At 45.9% G+C, this 19,401-nt stretch overlaps 1 protein-coding gene across 1 annotated transcript in view; it reads left to right on the top strand.

The window, feature by feature from the left end:
• Positions 1 to 19,401, top strand: part of RFX4 (regulatory factor X4) — a 127,148-nt gene that overhangs the window by 73,780 nt on the left and 33,967 nt on the right. Inside the window, exons 5-10 of the mRNA XM_027874158.1 lie at positions 541 to 602; positions 3,365 to 3,578; positions 5,355 to 5,432; positions 9,611 to 9,774; positions 14,219 to 14,319; positions 16,584 to 16,642. Coding sequence (XP_027729959.1) covers positions 541 to 602; positions 3,365 to 3,578; positions 5,355 to 5,432; positions 9,611 to 9,774; positions 14,219 to 14,319; positions 16,584 to 16,642 — 678 coding nt within the window. The remainder of the gene's footprint in view (positions 1 to 540; positions 603 to 3,364; positions 3,579 to 5,354; positions 5,433 to 9,610; positions 9,775 to 14,218; positions 14,320 to 16,583; positions 16,643 to 19,401) is intronic.

Below are 19,401 nucleotides of genomic sequence, written 5' to 3'. Positions count from 1 at the left end.
GTACACACATCAATATAGGTACTGGTATGTGTATGTATAGATGCATACATACACATATAAGCACAAGTGTATATATACATGCAATATACACAAAGCAATATAGGTGCCAATATATGTATGTATACATGTATACATACACACACACGCATATATGTGTCTATATGTACACAATTTACACAAAACACTGTAGGTATCAATATATGTGTACACACACATACAATATATACACATATACTCACACATAAGCACATATGTGTATATATGTACACAATATACTCAAAGCAATGATGGTGCCAATATATGTATGCATATACATATACAATACACATACATCCATACATAAGCATACACATGTATATATATGTACACAATATACACAAAGTAATATAGGTATCTGTACACATATAGAAAATAAACACGCATATACACACATCCATAAGCACACAATATGTGTGTACATACATACACATACATGTATACATGCATAAGCATGCTTTCCTTGTTTTCTAACGGGTGACCAATTGATGTCTTGATTTTCAGATTATAAGACAGCAGTTCCCACAGTTAACCACAAGAAGGCTTGGAACGAGAGGCCAGTCAAAGTGAGTAACCCCAAGTCCTTCCGGTGTAATACGATTGGCTCTAGTGGGTGTCTCCCACTCCCTTTCTGTGGGTGCGCCTCTGTGCTGGGCCCTGGAGTCAAGGCCGAGACCTGGGTTTTGTTGGTATGGAGAACACCCTGCTGGAGGGGTGGGGGATGGGCGTGGGACTCCCTTTGCCAATGCGTGTTGGCTCCTTCTCTGAAACAGAAACTTGCGCAAGAGTTGCCTGGACCAGTGAGACAGAATAACTCAGCCGGGGTTGCCCGGCCAGTGTGTGGCATAGGGAAGACTGGAACCCAGGTCTTCCTGGCTCCAAAACCAGACCTCTCTCCACTATGCTGCACCACTTCTTAGCACCCGGGGGGGGGGTGGCATTCATCCCATCTCACTCAGCCCCCTTGTTTTGTAAAGGAGGAAGCCCAGCGGAGAGGTGATTTATCCAAGGTCACTTAACTCACCTCTGGCTTAAACCCAAGTCTTAAAGGCATAGATCTAGAACCAGAACAGGCCTCAGAAGTCATTCACACCAATCTCATCTTATAGATGAGCAAACTGAGGCCCTCAGAAGAGAGGCATTTGCCCAAGGCCATGCAGGTCATCTGGCTCTCCAGCTCCCAACATTTCCCCCATGATTTGGAGCTCCGCTAGGATTTGCCCTTAAAGCCTAGAATCTTAGCGTCTCTGAGCCGGACACTACTGGAGAGACCATCCCTCGTGTCTATAGAGTGAAGGAACTGGGACAGGCTGGCTGTGCACAGAGCTCCTCCACGAGGGAGCAGAGCACACCTGTCAGGTCAGCCTCAGGAGCCTGCTGGCAGGGCATTCTGCTCTCTGGCCCACAGGCCCAAGGTCCTATATGATCGGCAATGGGAATTCTCTCCACATCAGGCCTTCGAGTGAGACAAGAAATCAGCAGGCATTTAGCAAGCAGCTATGCTGGGTCAGGCACTGTGCCAGAGCGAGGCATTCAAAGGAGATCTCTTCTCTGGCCTGCAGATCAGAAGATGCCCTCAACTTGTAGATGGAAACTCTCAGCTGATTTCCATAGGCCTGGGGGAATATGGCTCTCCCTGAAGGAGGAGTGGCCAAGGGGTTCCCTGTGCTCTATGGAAGCAGCTGAAGCCCTAATTCTGACTCACAGCTTAGGGCAGAGTCCAGTGATGAGTGGTACATGATTTAGTCTTTCCCTGATCAATACAGGGGCCATTGACAAGGTATCAGCTATTGCCAGAGATTCTGATGAGGGCCCCAGGCTCTCTTGCTTACTATGATTGCCCAAGCCCAGCCTTTGAAAGCAAAGCTATCCCAGCCTTGTGAGCTGGTCTTTCTAAACTGGCCTTCACGCCACAGAACTGACTGCGCTGTCAGGAGGGAGACCTCTGCGTGGCAGAGCAGGAAAGCTTGAGGGACTTTGGCGACCTGGATGGCTCTCCCTGGGTGTCTGCTTTTGCATGCCTGGACATTCCTTTCAATACTATTCTATTCCACAAGCATTTTGAGTGCCTCCCTTGTATAAGGCCCTGTCCTAGGTGCTGGGGACACAGCCAAAATGAAACAGTTCTTGACCTTTTGTCTATACCCTTGGGGACAGTTTCATGTAGTGCGATGTTCTGCAGGCTGATGGAGGTCCTGAGCTACGGTGGGCACCAAAGAGCTGGACAGGGGAGATGCTGTGGCCTTGAAAACACTTTCTATGCCTTTCTCTGTCCTATACCAGCTCGCGAAGGGTTCTTTGCAGTCTGAGGTCACGAGACCCTGACATCTGGCTTGAGACCTTCAATCCATCAATCAATCAATCCCTAAGATTATATTAAGGGCCTGCTGAGTGAAAGGCATTGTGCCGGATTCATAGACAACCTCATAATAGCCAGATTCACGTGCTAGAGATACATAGATGACAATGGAACAGCTCCTGCCTTAAAGTGCCTTCCAATCTAACCTGAAATTTATTGGTGTCTTTTCCATAAGCTGGAACGACCCCACAGGCATTATTTTATACAACCTCCTCCCATGGAGATAGGAGCAGCTAATATTATCCCCATTATCATTCAGCTGGAGGGAATTAAACACAAAAAGGCAAAGTGACATGCATGCCAAAGTCTCAAAATCACTCACTGGCAGAGAAGCCAATGTCCAACTCACCAGACCCCAGAGAAGCACTGGGAGGTTTAACTCTGTCGTCCTGACCTTGGCCCAGCTGCACCAAAGATTTGATTCTCACTTTTTTCCCATAAGGAACTATTCTGTTTATTTTTTTTTCCTAGAATGATTTTACAGCTGGGATTGAGCTATGAGCCTTCAGCAGGGTCACCATGACAGACCCCAAAAGTCCTGAACCCCACTCCCTCTTCACAGAACTCTCTAGGACCCTAGATCTAGACCTGAGAGGGGGCCAGGAGATCATTTAGCCCAACTCCCTCATGTTACAGATAAGAAAACTGAAGCCCAGAGATGTCATAAGATCCTAGATTGGATAGTAGAAGCCCTTCATTTTACAAAGCAGTAAACTGAGGCCCAGAGAGTTTAGTGACTTGCTGAAGGTCCTATGGACAGACTTGAATTTGAACTCAGGCCCCCAATTCCAAATTCAACCCTCTTTTGGAGGCATCATTTTCAATTCATTTCAATTTAGCAAGTACTTATTAAGTGCCTACTATGTGCTCAGTGAAGCCCTTGTGTAGTCCCTGTACACAAGGAGATGAGGTTCTCTTGGGAAGTCGTTTGGGTGATGGAATGCTCAGATCTTTGCCTCTCCATCCCAGGTACCATTACTATGGCATTGCAGTGAAGGAGAGCTCTCAGTATTACGATGTGATGTATTCAAAGAAAGGCGCTGCTTGGGTCAGTGAGTCCGGAAAGAAAGAAGTGAGCAAGCAGACAGTGGCGTATTCCCCCCGCTCCAAGCTGGGCACCCTACTGCCCGAGTTCCCCAACGTCAAAGACCTGAACCTGCCGGCCAGTCTGCCAGAGGAGAAGGTGAGTAACCACGCCTGAAATCGGTGTCTCTCTCTGCTTCTTTCTCTGTCTCTTCTGTATCTGTGTCTCTTTCTGGTTCTCTGTCTCTGTCTCTCCTTCCTTTCCTCCTCTCTCTCAGTGTCTTTCTCTGTCTCTTCTGTCTCTGTGTCTCTCTGTGCATCTGTCTCTCTCTGTGTCTCTGTCTGTCTCTCCTTTCCTCCCTCCCTCCCTCTCTGTCTCATTGCAAAAGGGTCCATTTAAAATATAACTGCCATACAATGACCCCAAAATGTCCAATAATACCCAGTGCATCAGAGATACCTTTCAGCAGATCTACATATGCTGAGCATCTGTTATGTAAAAGACCTCCTAAAGCCGTATTAGGGATCAATGATGTGGTGATGACTAAGGCATGGCCTCTGCCCTTGAGGAATGGAAGATTTGGGAAGGAGGCACATACGTGGAACCTACCCGTGGCTGGGGACTCCCTTGGCCATGACCCCATGCCACGTTCATCACACTCCAGCTTTCCATGAGGCTTTGGAGAGGTAGAGCTTTTCCCTAAATATCTCTGCAGTCTGGGACTGCCCCAGGGAATGAATTCTAGGATGGTCACTTCCCAAAGCTTGTGGGAGATGAGAAGCAAGCAAGTGTCGGGAGATGGGGAGGTTACAGATTCAACTGTGTAGGACAGAAAGCAGAGGTGGCCCCACCGCCTTTGAGAGCTGGTTTTTTTCCCTTTTGATGATGTAGGGCCCCAAGACAAAGTGATTGTTGGGCAGTGTGGTAACTAGTTTAGATGACGTATATGGCATCTCCCTGGGATACAGCCTTGTCTTGTAGGAATAGCTGAACAGGAGATCGAGAAGACAGAATTCCAGCTCTTCTAGCTCATCAGAATGAGGAATTGGGGCTGGCTGGCTTTGGAGTGAGGATGAGTCCCTTTCAGCTTTGAACTTTCTATGACTTTGTTGGAATGGTCTGAGAGGGAATGTATTTTTAGCACCCCACAAGTCCACACTCCTCATTTTACGGATGAGGAAACTTTGTCCCAAGGAGGAAAGGGGACCTGTCCAAGGTCACACAGGGAATTAAGGGTGGCGGTGGGATCAGAACCCAAGTCTGGATTATCTGCCATTTTGTATCTGACCTGGAATCTCTCAGGGCTACTTCAATAAGTCAATGATTTTGTTTTCAGTCCAGATCTATGATTTCATCAGTGTTGGAGATTTCCCCTGGGATACTTCTTCGCTCATGCAGACCAGAACCTCACCTGTAATTTATCATTCTAAAGAGTACCTGAAACTTGCAAGTAGCTGCCCAGCTGGTCCCCGTCAAAGGGGCTTGAAGCCAGCCCTTCCTGAATCCAGGGCCCATGCTTTATCTATTACACCACGCTCCTTTTCGTGACCTAGATTTAAAATTTCTTCCAAGAAAAAAAAAACAAGAAAATACCATTGTGGGTTTTTTTTAATCCATTGATAAATTGTGTATTTTGACCCCAGAGTCTTGGAATTCCAGATGTCCTGATCTATGAAGAGAATCTAAGAGCAGATCCCTGTGATCTGGGGAAAAGCAGCCCCCTTCAGTTGAAAGATAAGGAAACTGAATCTGGCCAAGGGTCCCGCGGGTGGCGTCTGTGTTCACCACCCACATTTTGTCTTTGCCATCACTGCCAGAGCCGTCCATCAGCCCAGGAGGAAGGAGGCTGTGCTTTCCAATAAGGAATGGTCTGGAAGCTGAAATACCCCAAAGCGGCTTAAACGGTCTAACGGTGGCCTTCTGTTTGTGCTCCAGGTTTCAACCTTTATTATGATGTACAGAACCCATTGTCAGAGGATACTGGACACTGTAATACGAGCCAACTTTGACGAGGTAGGTCCAGAAATGATGGCGTCTTCTATTCCAAGGCAATTTTATGGACCAAAAAAATCACAGATGCCCAGCAGCAGAGGGCATTTTAAGGGTACTTTCACGTCTATTGCCTTAAATGGTGAACTGAGTTCTGATTTTTATCAGAGAATTAAGAAAAAGAAAAGGTTATAAGTAATATCATTGAAGTGTTTATTCCTCAAGACATAGAAAACAGAGAAGAAGCTTGCCCACGTTTCCATTTGATTCCCCCCTCCCCTCCTTTGGTTATGGAAAATCCTTCCTTCTAAGCAGTTTCAGGGCTTTAAGAGCTTGTCTTAGAAGCCATGGAGTTCAACCTCCTCATTTTACAGAGGAGGAAACTGAGGCCCTGGGCCAAATGAGCAGAATCCTAAATGTAGAGCTAGGAGGGACATTAGAGGTCAACTGGTCTGACCCTCTTCTCTTACCAAGGAGGAAACTGAGGACACAGAGAGAAAAATCCCTTGAGTGGGTTGGAATTCCATGAAGTCAGTATTTCCCAAGCAGGTTTCTCACCCATCCCTGACACTCTTCCAACTACTCTCATAATAGTAGGGAGAATGGGTCACTGTGGATGGATATGCATGGAGAGGGAAGAGGACATAGATGGTATGGGCAGAAGATTCCCCTAGGGCTAGAATCAACCTTGGAGATTCTGTAGTCCAACTGCCTCGCTGTACAGATAAGGAAACTGAGGCCAGAAAGGGCTTGTCCAAAGTAGTAAAATAGGAGAGTCAGGATTTGAAGCCCAGATCTTCTGACTCCAGCATCCTTAATGGGGGATGCACACCTCGAATCCAGGGCTGCTGGCAATGGCCACACCCAGTGGCCATTACTGGCAGTAGCCCTCCTATCTACTAGAACTGATTACTGGCAGGAGCCCTCCTACCTACTAGAACATTGGTGGGGGAAAAGCTGGTGCTCTTTGGACTAGACCAGGAGAGCCTTGATGAGGGTGAATCCATATTGGCCCTGGTCTTACTTCACTGGTGGAAAAAGTGGGGTTCTTTCATTCACAGCAGCCTCGATTTGGAGCTGGGAGGGTCCATGGGCTCCAACCCCTCTGAGACCCAGAGCTCTAAGGCCAAGGTCACACAGGCAGAAAGTCACAGGGCCTCTGCTCTGACTACCGAGCCTGACTCTTTACATTACTTCCCTTTTTGCTGTTTATTCTCTAGAATTCTCAAAGGCCCCTTGAGGATTCCAAAGTCCTTACACAAATCATAATCCCTGAGTGCCCCCATTTAAGAGCGAAGGGAGCATTTTTTTCCACAGGGGAAGCATAGAATTCTCCCAGACCACCTTCTCCTGGATGGGGAGGGATGCTGGGTCTTTGTGCTGCTGGGGAAGATCTGAGCGCTCACTCTCAGTGCTGGGAAAGGGGATGCTTCTCTGGAAAGAAACCTGCATTCTTCAGAGGTCGGCAGTCCTTGGCATCCTGTCCATCGAGGCCCACTGCCTTCCCACCACTGTCTTTTTATTACCCACATTATCTTCCCTGAAATGGAATTCCCCACTTCAGGGGGCTTTGAGCCCAAGGGGATGTGTTCTTTGGACAGGAATGCCTTCACTTTTTGGAGCCCCGGGGTGTGGGGTTTCTTTGAGTTCCTCTGGAAGGATGCTTGGAAGGTCTTTCATATAAGCATATTAAACTGTCCTTCTGGACATAACAGGGACTTTTCAGCTCTGAGGCTGAATCCTCATTAGTTTTCCTACCCTTTATTCTCTCTCCTGATATTAAAATATTGTCACAATAGAATGTGATGAGTCATTTTGTCTGCTCGAGGATGGCACTACTGTGCCCGCCACGGGGGTGCCCCCTTCTCTCAGGAGTGAGCTCATCTGGCACAGTCCAGATTGGCAGCCCTAGAGTGAATCTGACCAGGGCTTAATGATCATTCACTCCTCTGATTCCAGAGCGTGGTTTGGGAGGGCGTGGGGGCAGCCTGAAACTCAGACCCCGGCCCGAGACAGACCCCCTGAACACTCCTGCCACATCACAATGATGGCCCAAAGGGAGAGAGACCCAGATCCCGACACTGCCTGGCCTCTCCCAGACTCCACTGGGTCTCACCACAGGCTCTGCTCATCACCTTGGAGAAGCTGGGCAGACCCAAGATTACCCAGCCCCTCCCCCTGATCAGGCTCCCCTACATTCTCTAGCAGAGAGCTCCTGCTAGGAACCGCCTCTAAATTCAGCCATTACTGATAGCCCCAGCTCCCAGGGGAGTCACCTGGTCCTGGGTTTGAATCCCAGCCTTACTGTTTCTGTTACTTCCTCTCTCTGAGCCTCAGTTTCCTTCTTTGTAGGATCACAGATTCACAGATGGAAGGAATTTCAGAGGTTTTTGAGTTAATCCACCTCATTTTTACAGTGGAGAGAAATAAGACTAGAAAAATGAAATGACTTGCCCAGGGTCACCCAGCTAGAAAGTGTTTGAGGCAGGATTTGAACCCAGGCCTTCCCCCCTCCAGGTCTGGTACCAGAGTATTGAGCGGGTCGGACTAGATGATCCCAGCTGAACAAAGGCAGCCCCGGTGCCCTTTTCTCTTCCCATGCCCCATAGCTCATTCTCCCTCTCACCATGATGGTGAAGGGGGCCTCAGGCTCTACAGAGCAAGAGGTTTGCCCATTCCCTTCCAGCCTTCGGTGACATTTTATTGTGAAAAGTACTATTTTTAAAAGCTTTTTCACATATATCGTCCCATTTGATTCTCATAGCAGTCTTGTGAGATTGGCAGAACGCCTATTAATTTTATTAATGCTATTTTGCAGAAGAGGAAATTGAGGCCCAGAGAGGCTAAGTGACTTGCCCAAAGTCACTAGGCATAGTTGGGACCTGAGTTCAAATCCTACCTGTTTCTTTTTTTTTTTTTTTTTTTTGGTGAGGCAATTGGGGTTAAGTGACTTGCCCAGGGTCACACAGCTAGTGTCAAGTGTCTAGTCTGAGGCCAGATTTGAGCTCAGGTCCTCCTGACTCTAGGCCCGATGCTCTATCTACTGCACCACCTAGCTGCCCCTCTACTTGTTTCTTACTTAGGAGCAGCTAGGTGGCAATATAGTGCACAGAGCCTGGGCGGGAGTCAGGAAGACTGATTCTCCTGAGTTCAAATCCAACTTCAGACACTTAATAGCTGTCTGACCCTGGAGTAGTCACTTTACTCTGTTTGCCTCAGTTTCCTCATCCGTAAAATGAGCTGGAGAAGGAAATGGCAAACTACTCCAATAGCTCTGCCAAGAAAACCCTAAATGGCGTCATGAAGGGCCAGACATGACTGAAAATTTCTGAAAATGGCCGAACAACAACATTTAGTAACAGCTAGGGGGCACCAGTGTGCACAGAATGCTGGGCCTGGAATCAGAAAGACCTGAGTTCAAATCCCTCATCAAACATTTCCCTAACTGTGACCCTGGGCAAGTCATTTAACCTGTTTGCCTCAGTTTCCTCATCTGTAAAATGGTGATAATAATAGCACTTACCCTTCCCCCTACTTTCCCAGGGGGTTGTGAGGATAAAATAGATAATTATTGTATTTATTATATTATAGTATATTAATTATTGTATAATAAATGCTTAATAAAATGTTAGCTATTATTATTATTACCTGTATGACTTTGGGCAGGTCACTGAACCTCTCTGGGCCTCAGTTTGCTCTGTAAAATTAGGGGGATTGGACCAGATGGCTTCTGGGGTCCCTTTCAGCTCAGAATCTGTGAGCTTAAGACCCTCTCCTACCAAATAATTCCCTCAAGCTTCTGACCTTTCTCACCTCCCACCCCTTAACCTCTAATCAATAACTTTTTTTGTGTCCTAATTAGTTCATCTGTTAAACCAATCCATGACAATGGATGCTAATGAGGTTAATGTGTTACCCCTGGCAGGTAACATTTACATTTTAAGAGTGTCCCCCTGCAGAGACAAAGTCTTCCGCCAAGGGTAACCCCAAGACCAGGATTCTGTGCACCCTGGGAGGCTGGTGGGGGGTCCTGTTTGGGGGACAGGTGTCACTTTCAGCTTGTCTCCAGCCTCCTCGCCCAGGGGGTCTTTAGTCCAGATAGAAGCCAACACACATTTCCATCTCTGATAATGTGGTCTCTGGGAAGTTTCCTGTGTAATAAGGTGTTTTCTTTTGTTTCTTCCCGGTTTGGGCGAATACAGGTTCAAAGTTTTCTTCTGCACTTTTGGCAAGGAATGCCCCCGCACATGCTGCCCGTGCTCGGCTCCTCCACGGTGGTCAACATCGTGGGAGTTTGCGACTCGATACTGTACAAAGCGATTTCTGGAGTGCTCATGCCCACGGTGCTGCAGGCATTACCGGACAGGTCAGTGCCTGGCTCTCTGGACTTGGAGGGATAGATTGGTGAATGGAAACCCACGAGCTCTTTAGCCCAAGCAAAACCAAGTGTACAAGAAGGCATTTTAGGGGGAGCCCCCTGTGCTCCTGCCCCAGGAATTTTAGCTTTAACCACATTCTTTTTCCATAATCTATTACCAGTAAAACACCCCGGAGCCTCAGTGTCTGTCTGTCTGCCTCATGGGCATCCCACAGATACTTTGGATGAATCAGCCACACTAGCATATGAGGGAAGGCATGTGTGTGTGTGTGGGGGGGGGGGGGTTGTTCTTGTCCCAGCTGCACAAGTAAGCGGGGCTTCCCATGAGATCTCTTGAGGGACAGCTGAGCAATGTCAACTCCTTGTCCAGGGTGTTGGGTGGGATAGGTGGTCTAGAATTGCTTTACTTGTCCTCAGGGTATGTGCTGAGAGGATGGGATGGATGTGGTGGGCATGGACATCTTTAGATGGTTGAGTTTCTTCCACGAAGCCTTTCCCTTCCCTTTCCTTGGCAAAGATATGAGGGTGGTTTGCCATTTCCTTCCCCAGCTCACTTTACAGATGAGGAAACTGAGGCAAATAGGGTTGAGTGACTTGCCCACAGCCACACAGCTATTACGTGTCTGATGCTGAATTTGAACTCAGGAAAAAGAGTCTTCCTGACTTCAGGACCGGCACTCTGTCCACTGTACCATGTAGCTGCCTGGATACATTATAGCTGTCATCAGTTATCTGAAGGGTTGTTGTATGGAAGAAGGAAGTTCATTTTGCTTCCCTCCAGATAGCAGAACTAGGCACACCTTGGCAGGTAGGGAGTCACAGAGAGGAAAATCCAGGGTTGATGTAAGGAAAAACCTCCTACCACTTAGAGTTCTCCAGAGAGGAATGGGCTGCCATGATGGTGCTCCCCACCCAGACGAGGTCAGCACCTCCCTCGCTGGTGTCTGGTCTTGTTCGGGCACATACTGGACGGAATGACCTCTGGAGCGCCTCCAGGTTCTGAGCTTCTCAGGGTCAGCGTGAGCCGCAGCGGTGATAGTGCCTCCTGAGCCGTCTCTGTCCAAAGTCCAGATATCCATCCTGACCATTGAAGGTCAGAGGACCAGGACAAGTGTCATTAAGTCAAATAGAAAAGTCAGGAGAAAGAATTGCCTCGAGCTGTTCAGCAGGCACAGAAAATGTGGGGCCATATCTCAGGAAGGGGGTCCGGACAGGAAATATTTATGTTGGAGTCAGGGTTGAAACCCTGAGCGTGAAGACAATTCAACAAATACTTATGAAGCATTTACTGTGTACAAGGCACTAGATAATAACTGAAGAAGACAACGTTGATTAAGGCTAGATAAGAAATGAGGCAGAGAATGGCCTCTTTACCTAGTTAAAAAAAAAAATCAGTCTGGAAGGACCGGTAAAAGGGAATGAGATGGTATGGATAGAGAAATAGAAGAATGTGTTGTTATACATCTCAAAGCTGAAGAGAAACTCAAGAAGGGAATAGTCTATCAATTAACAAACATTTATTAAGTGCCTACTGTGTGCCAGGCCTGTGCTAAATGCTAGATATTATTATAGGTCAGAGATACAAAGGAGAATTAGGTCACTGGGTTTTGCAACTAGGAGGTCATTGATGACCTTTGAAATACTTGGCATAGATTATAGGCTTCTTGAGGACAGACCATCCCCCAAAGCATGAGTAGGTGCTTAATAATTGCGCATTTAGTATTGAGCTAAATTGACCTAGCTCTTCCTTAGCCCTCAGCTCAATGACTCTGGTCAGTATTTGAAGTGAAAATAGCCCCAGCCTGGCTATAGTCCATTAGCTGGGGCACACTTGGGCTCCTCCTGAAAGTCTGGCATCCTTGAGTAGGAGTCCACAGAACAAAAGCCCTCCCAGGCAGGCTCTGGTGGTATGGGAACTACTGCTTTTTATAAAAAGCCAACCGGGCTATGGGAAACCCAATGCAAACCCACCACACAGTCCTCTCTGCTGGTGATCTTGTGCTCCTGGCCAAAGCCTGGCGTTCCATACTGAGGCTGGGATGGTGCCTCATAGGCATGAAATGTTGTTATTCAAAGAGACTGAGAAGGAACCCTTCCTGTGATTGCCCTAGCAGCCACAGGGGGTCTTGCTTGCTGTAATTTCCATAGCTTTTGACCCACAGAGGTGAACAGTGGGCAGAGGCTTAGAAAAGCCCCCTTTCCCAGGAGCTAAGCCAGGGCAGCTGTTCCACCCCTTGGCAGGGCACAGCTTTGGGGTCTGGGACCCTGAGCCAGGGACGTTTTCCCTCCAACTTGACAACTGGTATAAGAATCAGAAAAATTGTGCTAGTTCGTGGTGTGGTCCACCAGGGAATGACGCCCCTTCGATTTATCCAGGAGTGGCAGAAAGATGTATGTGGGGTGGACCCCTCTGAGGATCATGTCACCATGTTCACAGATGAACCCCGAAGGCCATTTCTAAGTACAGAATCACAAGATAAGACCTTTCCCTTCTGATGGCTTAGCTCACTATCTGGCATACAGTAAGTGCTTCATAAATACTTGATGACTTGATAGTCTACAAACGCAGAATTCTTCCTCTATGCCTGTTGAACTAGGTGGGAGGAATGCAGCATTGTACTACTGAGAGAGAGTCCCAAGACCTGAGTTCAAATCCTGGCCCTGTCATTTATCAGCTGTGTGTGATCTTGGACAAATCATTTGTGTAACCTCACTTTCTCGTCTATACCACAAGGGGGTCAGATTTGCTGGGCTCTGGGAGCTTATGATTCATCCTCTGAATTTCTCCTTTTCTAGTCTACACTGGCCTGGTGCTGGTCACACCATAGATAGCATGTGGGCAGAGGACTCTGGAATGAATGAATGTATGAGATCGTCCCCTTAGGGAGAGGCCATATTGGTAGAGGAAAGAAGGTGGGCACTGTGGTGGTCAAGGAAGATTTAGGTTGGAATTCAGGGCCTATTCCTTATCTAGTTGTATGAACCTGGCACTCCAGATTCCTCATCTGTAAAATGGGTGTAATGAGACAGTACAACCTCAAGAAGGGTAGGAGTTTAAGGAAAGGACCTCTTAAAAGTGCTGGATGAATGTGAGCTGTCATCATTATTGCCATCTGCTGTGTGGCCCTCCTGGTGACTGACAGGGTGACCATGCATGGTTTGGGAAGGGTAGCTCCAAGGCTTTCTGCCTGGATGACTCCGCAGACAAGTCAGAGCCTCAGTTTCTCCATCTGCTAAATGGCAATGATAATTCTTGTGCTCCTCATCTCCGGGGAGATAATGGGCATTATAGAAACAGGAGTTCTGTAACTATTGTGAACGTGATCCCAACATCTTCAGGCTTCTCCCATCAAGACCCAGTTTGGGAGGTTGGGTGAAAAATTCAATTCAATGAACATTTATTAAGCACCTACTATGTTCCAGGCACTGTGCTAAGTCCTGGGGATTCAAAAAAGAGGCAAAAGACAGTCCCTGCCCTCAAGGAACTTACAATCTAATACAGTTGGAAGGATGGACAACATACAAACAAATAGTACAAAGCAAGATAGAGACAAAATAAATAGGAAAAAACTAACAGAGGGAAGGCACTGGAGTGAAGAGGGGTTAGGGAAGGCTTCCTGTAGGAGACGGGATTTTAGCTGGGACTTAAAAGAAGCCAAGGATTCTCATTGGGTCATGCCCATGAGTGGTGGTGCCTGGGCTAATTCCCCTTCAAGACAGGCCAGCTGGTCTTTGTGTGGTGGCAAAGAATTGGAAACTGAGGGGATGCCAATCCATTGGGGAATGGCTGAACAAGTTGTGGTATATGAAAGTAATGGAATACTATTGTGCTATAGGAAATGATGAGCAGGCAGACTTCAGAAAAACCTGGAAAGACTTGTATGGTCTGGTGCTGAGTGAAGTGGGCAGAACCAGGAGAATGTTGTACACAGTAACAGCCATGTTGTGCGATGACTAATACTGATAGTCTTAGCAATGCAAGGATCTAAGACATGTTTCATGATGGGAAATGCTGTCCACATCCAGAGATAGAACTGCGGAGTCTGAATGCAGATCGAAGCGGACTATTGGCTCTCCTTTTCTTTTGTGGCTTTGTTTTGTTGCTTCATTCTCGCGGGTCCTCCCATTAGTTCTAATTCTTCACATCACGACTAATGGGAAAATATGCTTAATATGAATGTATAAGTAGAGCCTATATCAGATTGCATGCCATCGTGAGGAGGAAGGGAAAAAGGGAGGGGGAGAAAATTTAAAACTCTAAGTCTTATGGAAGTGATTGTTGAAAACTAAAAATAAGTAAATAAATAAAAAAGACAGGCCAGCTGGGTTCTCAGCCTGGTTACCCCCTTGCTCATCCCTGTAATGAGTAGGACGCCTTTGACTTGACTTTCCCTGGGTGCATTCACTCTAAATGGACCCTTTCTCTTTCCAGCTTGACTCAGGTGATCCGAAAGTTTGCCAAACAGCTAGATGAGTGGCTCAAGGTTGCCCTTCATGACCTCCCGGAAAATTTGCGAAACATCAAGTTTGAATGTGAGTTATTGAAGGACATTTGGTTAGTGGGGAAGGGAGGAGGTTGGGGAAGGGCTTATGGAAAACAGCATGGTGTCATGGGCAGAGCATTGAGCTCTGGACCCTAGGCCCGGCCCGATGCCACCACTGATTATCTGACTGACCTCTGGCAAGCTGCTTGGCCTGCCTAGTTCTTGGTTTCGGGAAGGCATTGGAATCAGGTTCTGGAATCAGAGGAGTGTCTTCAAACCTCATGACGTACATGACCTTGGGAATGTAACTTAATCTCCTTGGGCCTCAGTTTCCTTATTTGTAAAATGAGAGGATTGACCTAACTGGCCTTTGAGGCCTCTTCCAGCTCTACATGTAAGAACCCTGCAGCTTCAACATTCTATCCTGTTTCTTGGTCTGACTGATGAGAAACTCCAGTGATGACATTCATTCAAAACTCGGGGCTATAAATCTTGCCTTTTCCCTCAATCTCCATTCTCCCACCAGAACTCTGCAATGGATTTGATCACGTTTTCCCATCCGGATGAGTTTTTTCCCTTGTACTTTTGAGAAGACTCGTGCACCGTTAATTTGTTGATATTAAACAAATATTCACATGATTTTAAGCAAAACAAAGTTTTCTCTTAAAAAAGTCCTGCACAATTTGAATACAGCTCACCATTCTTGCTCCAAAGAAATGCCAGAATGGAAAACGAAGGCGATCAAATTACCCTCTCTCGGCAGGCAAAGGGGAGCCTTTCAAACACGCTTTGGAGCAGGCTGCCTGTGGAGCACAACACCTATTGATGAAGCCGGCTTTCTTTCAGAGGCCTCAGCTCCTTTCTTTTCATGAGCACTAGATTCCACATCACAAAGTTAAAGAAAAAAAGTAATTAAGGAGAAGGATTAACAATTGATCAGCCTGGAAAATTAGAAGTTGGTGGGGTGGGGGTAGGGCATTATTGTTTTCTCTCTCTCTCTCTCTCTCACTTTTTGTTTGGGGAGCTGGCTTTGGACACCAATTAGAATAATCCCGGGAACATTTTTGATTATTTATTTACTGATTCAAAGATTAATCGGAATAGCGGTCCTGTTCACATTCTAATTATGCGGACAATGCCAAACTGCAGAAAAGTCTGTGATGTGGATGGTGGCTCCAGATTTGGTACCTGTTGGGTTGTGAAGAAAGCAATTATCCCCATAGAGTCTTAAAATGCACTTTAGAAAATGTGTGTCATAAGTGGAAAGAGCCAGGTTACCCTCCCTTCCAGAGGTCCAGTGGGAGGGGAAGGGGGCAAAGATAGGTTGGTCAAAGAGCTCTGGATATTTCTCTCGTGAAATACCATCCTCTTTTGATGGTAACTGGTTTTTTTTGGATTGCAATGAGACTTTTAAAAAATACTTTAGCTCAGTTCATCTACTAGGTCATATTGCATTTATATGTGTCAATTTTTTCAACTGAGAACAACATGCATTTTGCTAAAATATAAGTATTAATGAGGTTGTCCATCACAAATATTCCATCACTCCCTGCTCTTTCACATATTTCCTGTAGGCCATCCCATGTTTGAGGCACATTCTTGGTCATCATCTAGTCAAAACCACAGCTCATGAGCCCGCACCAATGAGGCTCCCTTACCCACCAATTAGAGAGCACATTTGTTCAAAACAAAGGCATATAATTAACTTTCCCTGAGGTTAGCATACCACCTGTATATACAAACTTTGATGCTAAAACCATCTCCACTTTATATCAATGCCGAATCCATGTATGAAAGGATTTCAATTCGGCAGATATTTATTAAATGCCTAATGTATGCAAGACTTCTCATCACTACACAGAATAGCTTTGCTCAATGAGGTTTGATGTTTAAAAAAATTACTTTTTAAGAGAATTTCTGTGAGACCTCCATTTGTTCTCTTCAATTATTTAAAGGTAGAAGCAATGGACCTCATACTTCAGGAAAGGAAAATCAACACAGGCGAATAATTACATTGGTTTTCCAATATTTCCTGGACCAAACAAGATTGTCAGAGTGAAGTCTAAACTTTAACAACAATAACAACAAAAAAGGACCCTAAGTATTATTTTTATTGAACATTTTTGACATTGATGAGAGGTGGAACAAAGAAATAGACATGATATGTTCAGCCATTGGGTTTATAAAATGTCAATGTATCAGGGTATCATTGGTATTTGATTATTTGGGGCTGGTTTTGAATTTGCCCTTGAGAAAACCAAAATTCGACCTGAGAATGTGACCTTTTCAAACTGTAATTCTTTTTATCTGCAGTGTCAAGACGGTTTTCCCAAATTCTGAGGCGGCAAACATCGCTAAACCATCTTTGCCAGGTAGCTAGAATGATGTCTTTTGTATTTTGCTTACCGTCCAATCGATGGGGTTTGCTTTGTGCTCAACTGGCCAGTCGACAAAAAGGACCTCTTCTTTCCAAGGTCAGGCCATGTGTCTTTTGGACAGTTCATCTGCTGGGTGGTTATGATTTCTTGGAGACAAGGAATAAAATAGTTGATCAGCTAAATATTTACGAGGAAAATATGTATTGTATATCTGAAGTCACCTGCCTCAGAACGTCTGTGATTGGCTTCTCTTGAGAGGCAGCATGGCGTGGTAGAAGAAATGCTGGATTTGGAATGAGGAGACCAGGGTCCAAATCCAAGCTGACACTTAACTGGGCGACTTTGGGCAAATCACTTATGTGCTCTCAACCTTGGATTCCTTATCAGAGGAAAAATGGACCCAGTTAGACGTACATAAAGTTCATGCATGGAAGTCCATATACTTTACACACGGGGCGGAGTGTCTTTGTTGGCATTTGACCTACAACTTGAACAGCCAATTGTCTGATTCCCAAAGCCACCATAGAGTAAGAAAGGTCTGGGAGGCCTGGGGCCTTGAGGTCAAGTTCTACAAGATTTGGGTTGAGTCAAAAAGCCACACTTAAGGATCTAGAAGGCCATGTGTGACCTCAAGACCACAGGCTCCCCACCCTGGGTAAAAGCATTTATTGCAGCAGGATTTAAGAGGAATTAATGATGATTTGATAGTGAGGGAGATGGGAGAGAAGCTATAAACAGCACCCATGAAGAGCTGAGTGGTCTGAATCCATGTGGGATAGTGGTCGAGAGGGAGGCATCATGGTGCAGTGGAGAGAACCCTGACCCTGGAGTCTTGAGTCCTGGCTTTGCCACAAATGGGCTTCCACCTCCCTGGAGCTCAGTCTCCTCATCTTTGAAATGGAGCAGTTGGACTGTATGACCTTCAAGGTCCTTCCCAGCTCCAGATACATCATCCCTGTAGACCTCACTAAATTATAACTCAGGATGATCATTGATTATTCTTGATCCTGGGAGGCTAAAGAGTTGGGTAGAAAGGTCACTAGATCAGGGGTCCGACAATAAAGACCTCAGCCAGAATCCCTCCTCTGATGCTAACTAACTGTATGACCAGGAGCAAGTCACTGTACCTCTCTGGGCCTCATCTTTCTCATCTATAAAATGGGAATAATGACTTGTAGTAACTGCCACGTAGGGTCGTTCTGAGATGAAACAAGATAGTGCTTTTGTAGGGTATAAAGTGCCATCAGCAGTTATTCTGATGATAACCCCAAGGCAGCTAGGTGGTGCCATATTGCACAGAGTGCTGGACCTGGAGTCAGGAGCTTATCTTCATGAGTTCAAATCAAGCTTCAGACTCTTAATAGCTGTGTGACCCTGGGCAAGTCATTTAACTGTCTGCCTCAGTTTCCTCATCTGTAAAATGAGCTGGAGAAGAAAATGGCAAATGACTCCAGTATCTTTGCCAAGAAAACTCCAAATGGGATCACAAAGAGTCAGACATGACTGAAATGACTGAACAACAAAAACAAAAAACCCCGAGTCATCAAGAAAAGGCTGAATTATATTCAGAAAATTCCATTTAGGAAGACAGAAGTTTAAACATCAAAAATGTGTAAACACGTGTGGGTATGTGTGCGCTTAAATGGGGCGAGTTCCAGTTATCTGGAAAACACCCTTCGGTGGAAGAGCTCAGCTTCCCTTGATGCCCAATAAATGAGGAATCACTGAACATCGTTTCACATTGCTTTCCTCCTCAGGAGTTTTCAAGTTTAATGGGTCCCTTGGGGGTAGGGGGGGACATTCTAAGATGGCTAAAACTTCATGGGCTTTAAGAAACTCTAGTTAACATGAACGTTCAACTGTGGGCCTTCTCTTCGCCCCTCAACTAATATTTATATAACGCTTTAAGGTTTGTAAAACTATATATGTGCAAATATATATATAATATATATACACATACACGTGTATACATATACACACACATATACATACACATACATATACACACATATAGAATATATACATAAATATACATTATACCTTTACTATATAACTATAATAAATATATATATATACACTATAACTATGCTATAACACTATAAATATGCGTGTGTATGTATGTGTATATACACACACACACCCCTGTTTGATACTCAAAACAACCAGATTCTGTTATGATCCCCATTTTATAGAAGAGGAAACTGAGACTCAGAGAGATTAAAGGATTTGCCCAGGGTCCTGAAGCTAGTGCGTGTCAAAGGTAGTGCTTGAACCCAGGACTTACTGACTCCCGTTTTGGTCCTGTAGCCTCTCCACCACGCGATCTGCCTCTGGATCAATCTTCTATTAAGGGGCTTTATTAAGCACCTACTACACACCAGGCAAGTGTGTCAGGTGCTGGGGACGCAGAGACAAGGAGCCAGACTCTGCCCTCAGGTAGCTTCGAGCTTGTCTTGCTTCTCTTTGAGCAGAGAGTCAGCTCTGGTCAGGAGGGATTCAGGCTTGAAAGGACGGGAGGCTGTGGGGGGCGGGGCTGAGGGATGTCGGCATCATCTGAGGTGGGAGGTGAGATGTGGAAAGTGGAAACAATAATAGAACCCGTCTCTCTGGGTTGTTGTAAAGATCAAATGAGGTGGCATATGGACAGAGGTTTTAAAAGCTGAAGGAAGGAAGGGAGAGAGAGAAGGAGGTAGGAAGGAAGGAAGGAAGGAAAAGAGGGAGGGAAGGAAGGAAAAGGAAAAGAGGGAGGGAAG

This window comes from Vombatus ursinus, unplaced genomic scaffold, assembly GCF_900497805.2.
Source record: "Vombatus ursinus unplaced genomic scaffold, bare-nosed wombat genome assembly UNPS02003292.1, whole genome shotgun sequence".
Classification (NCBI taxonomy): Eukaryota; Metazoa; Chordata; class Mammalia; order Diprotodontia; family Vombatidae; genus Vombatus; species Vombatus ursinus.
The sequence above is the reverse complement of the archived record's forward strand: the minus strand, read 5'-3'. Positions and strand labels throughout refer to the sequence as shown.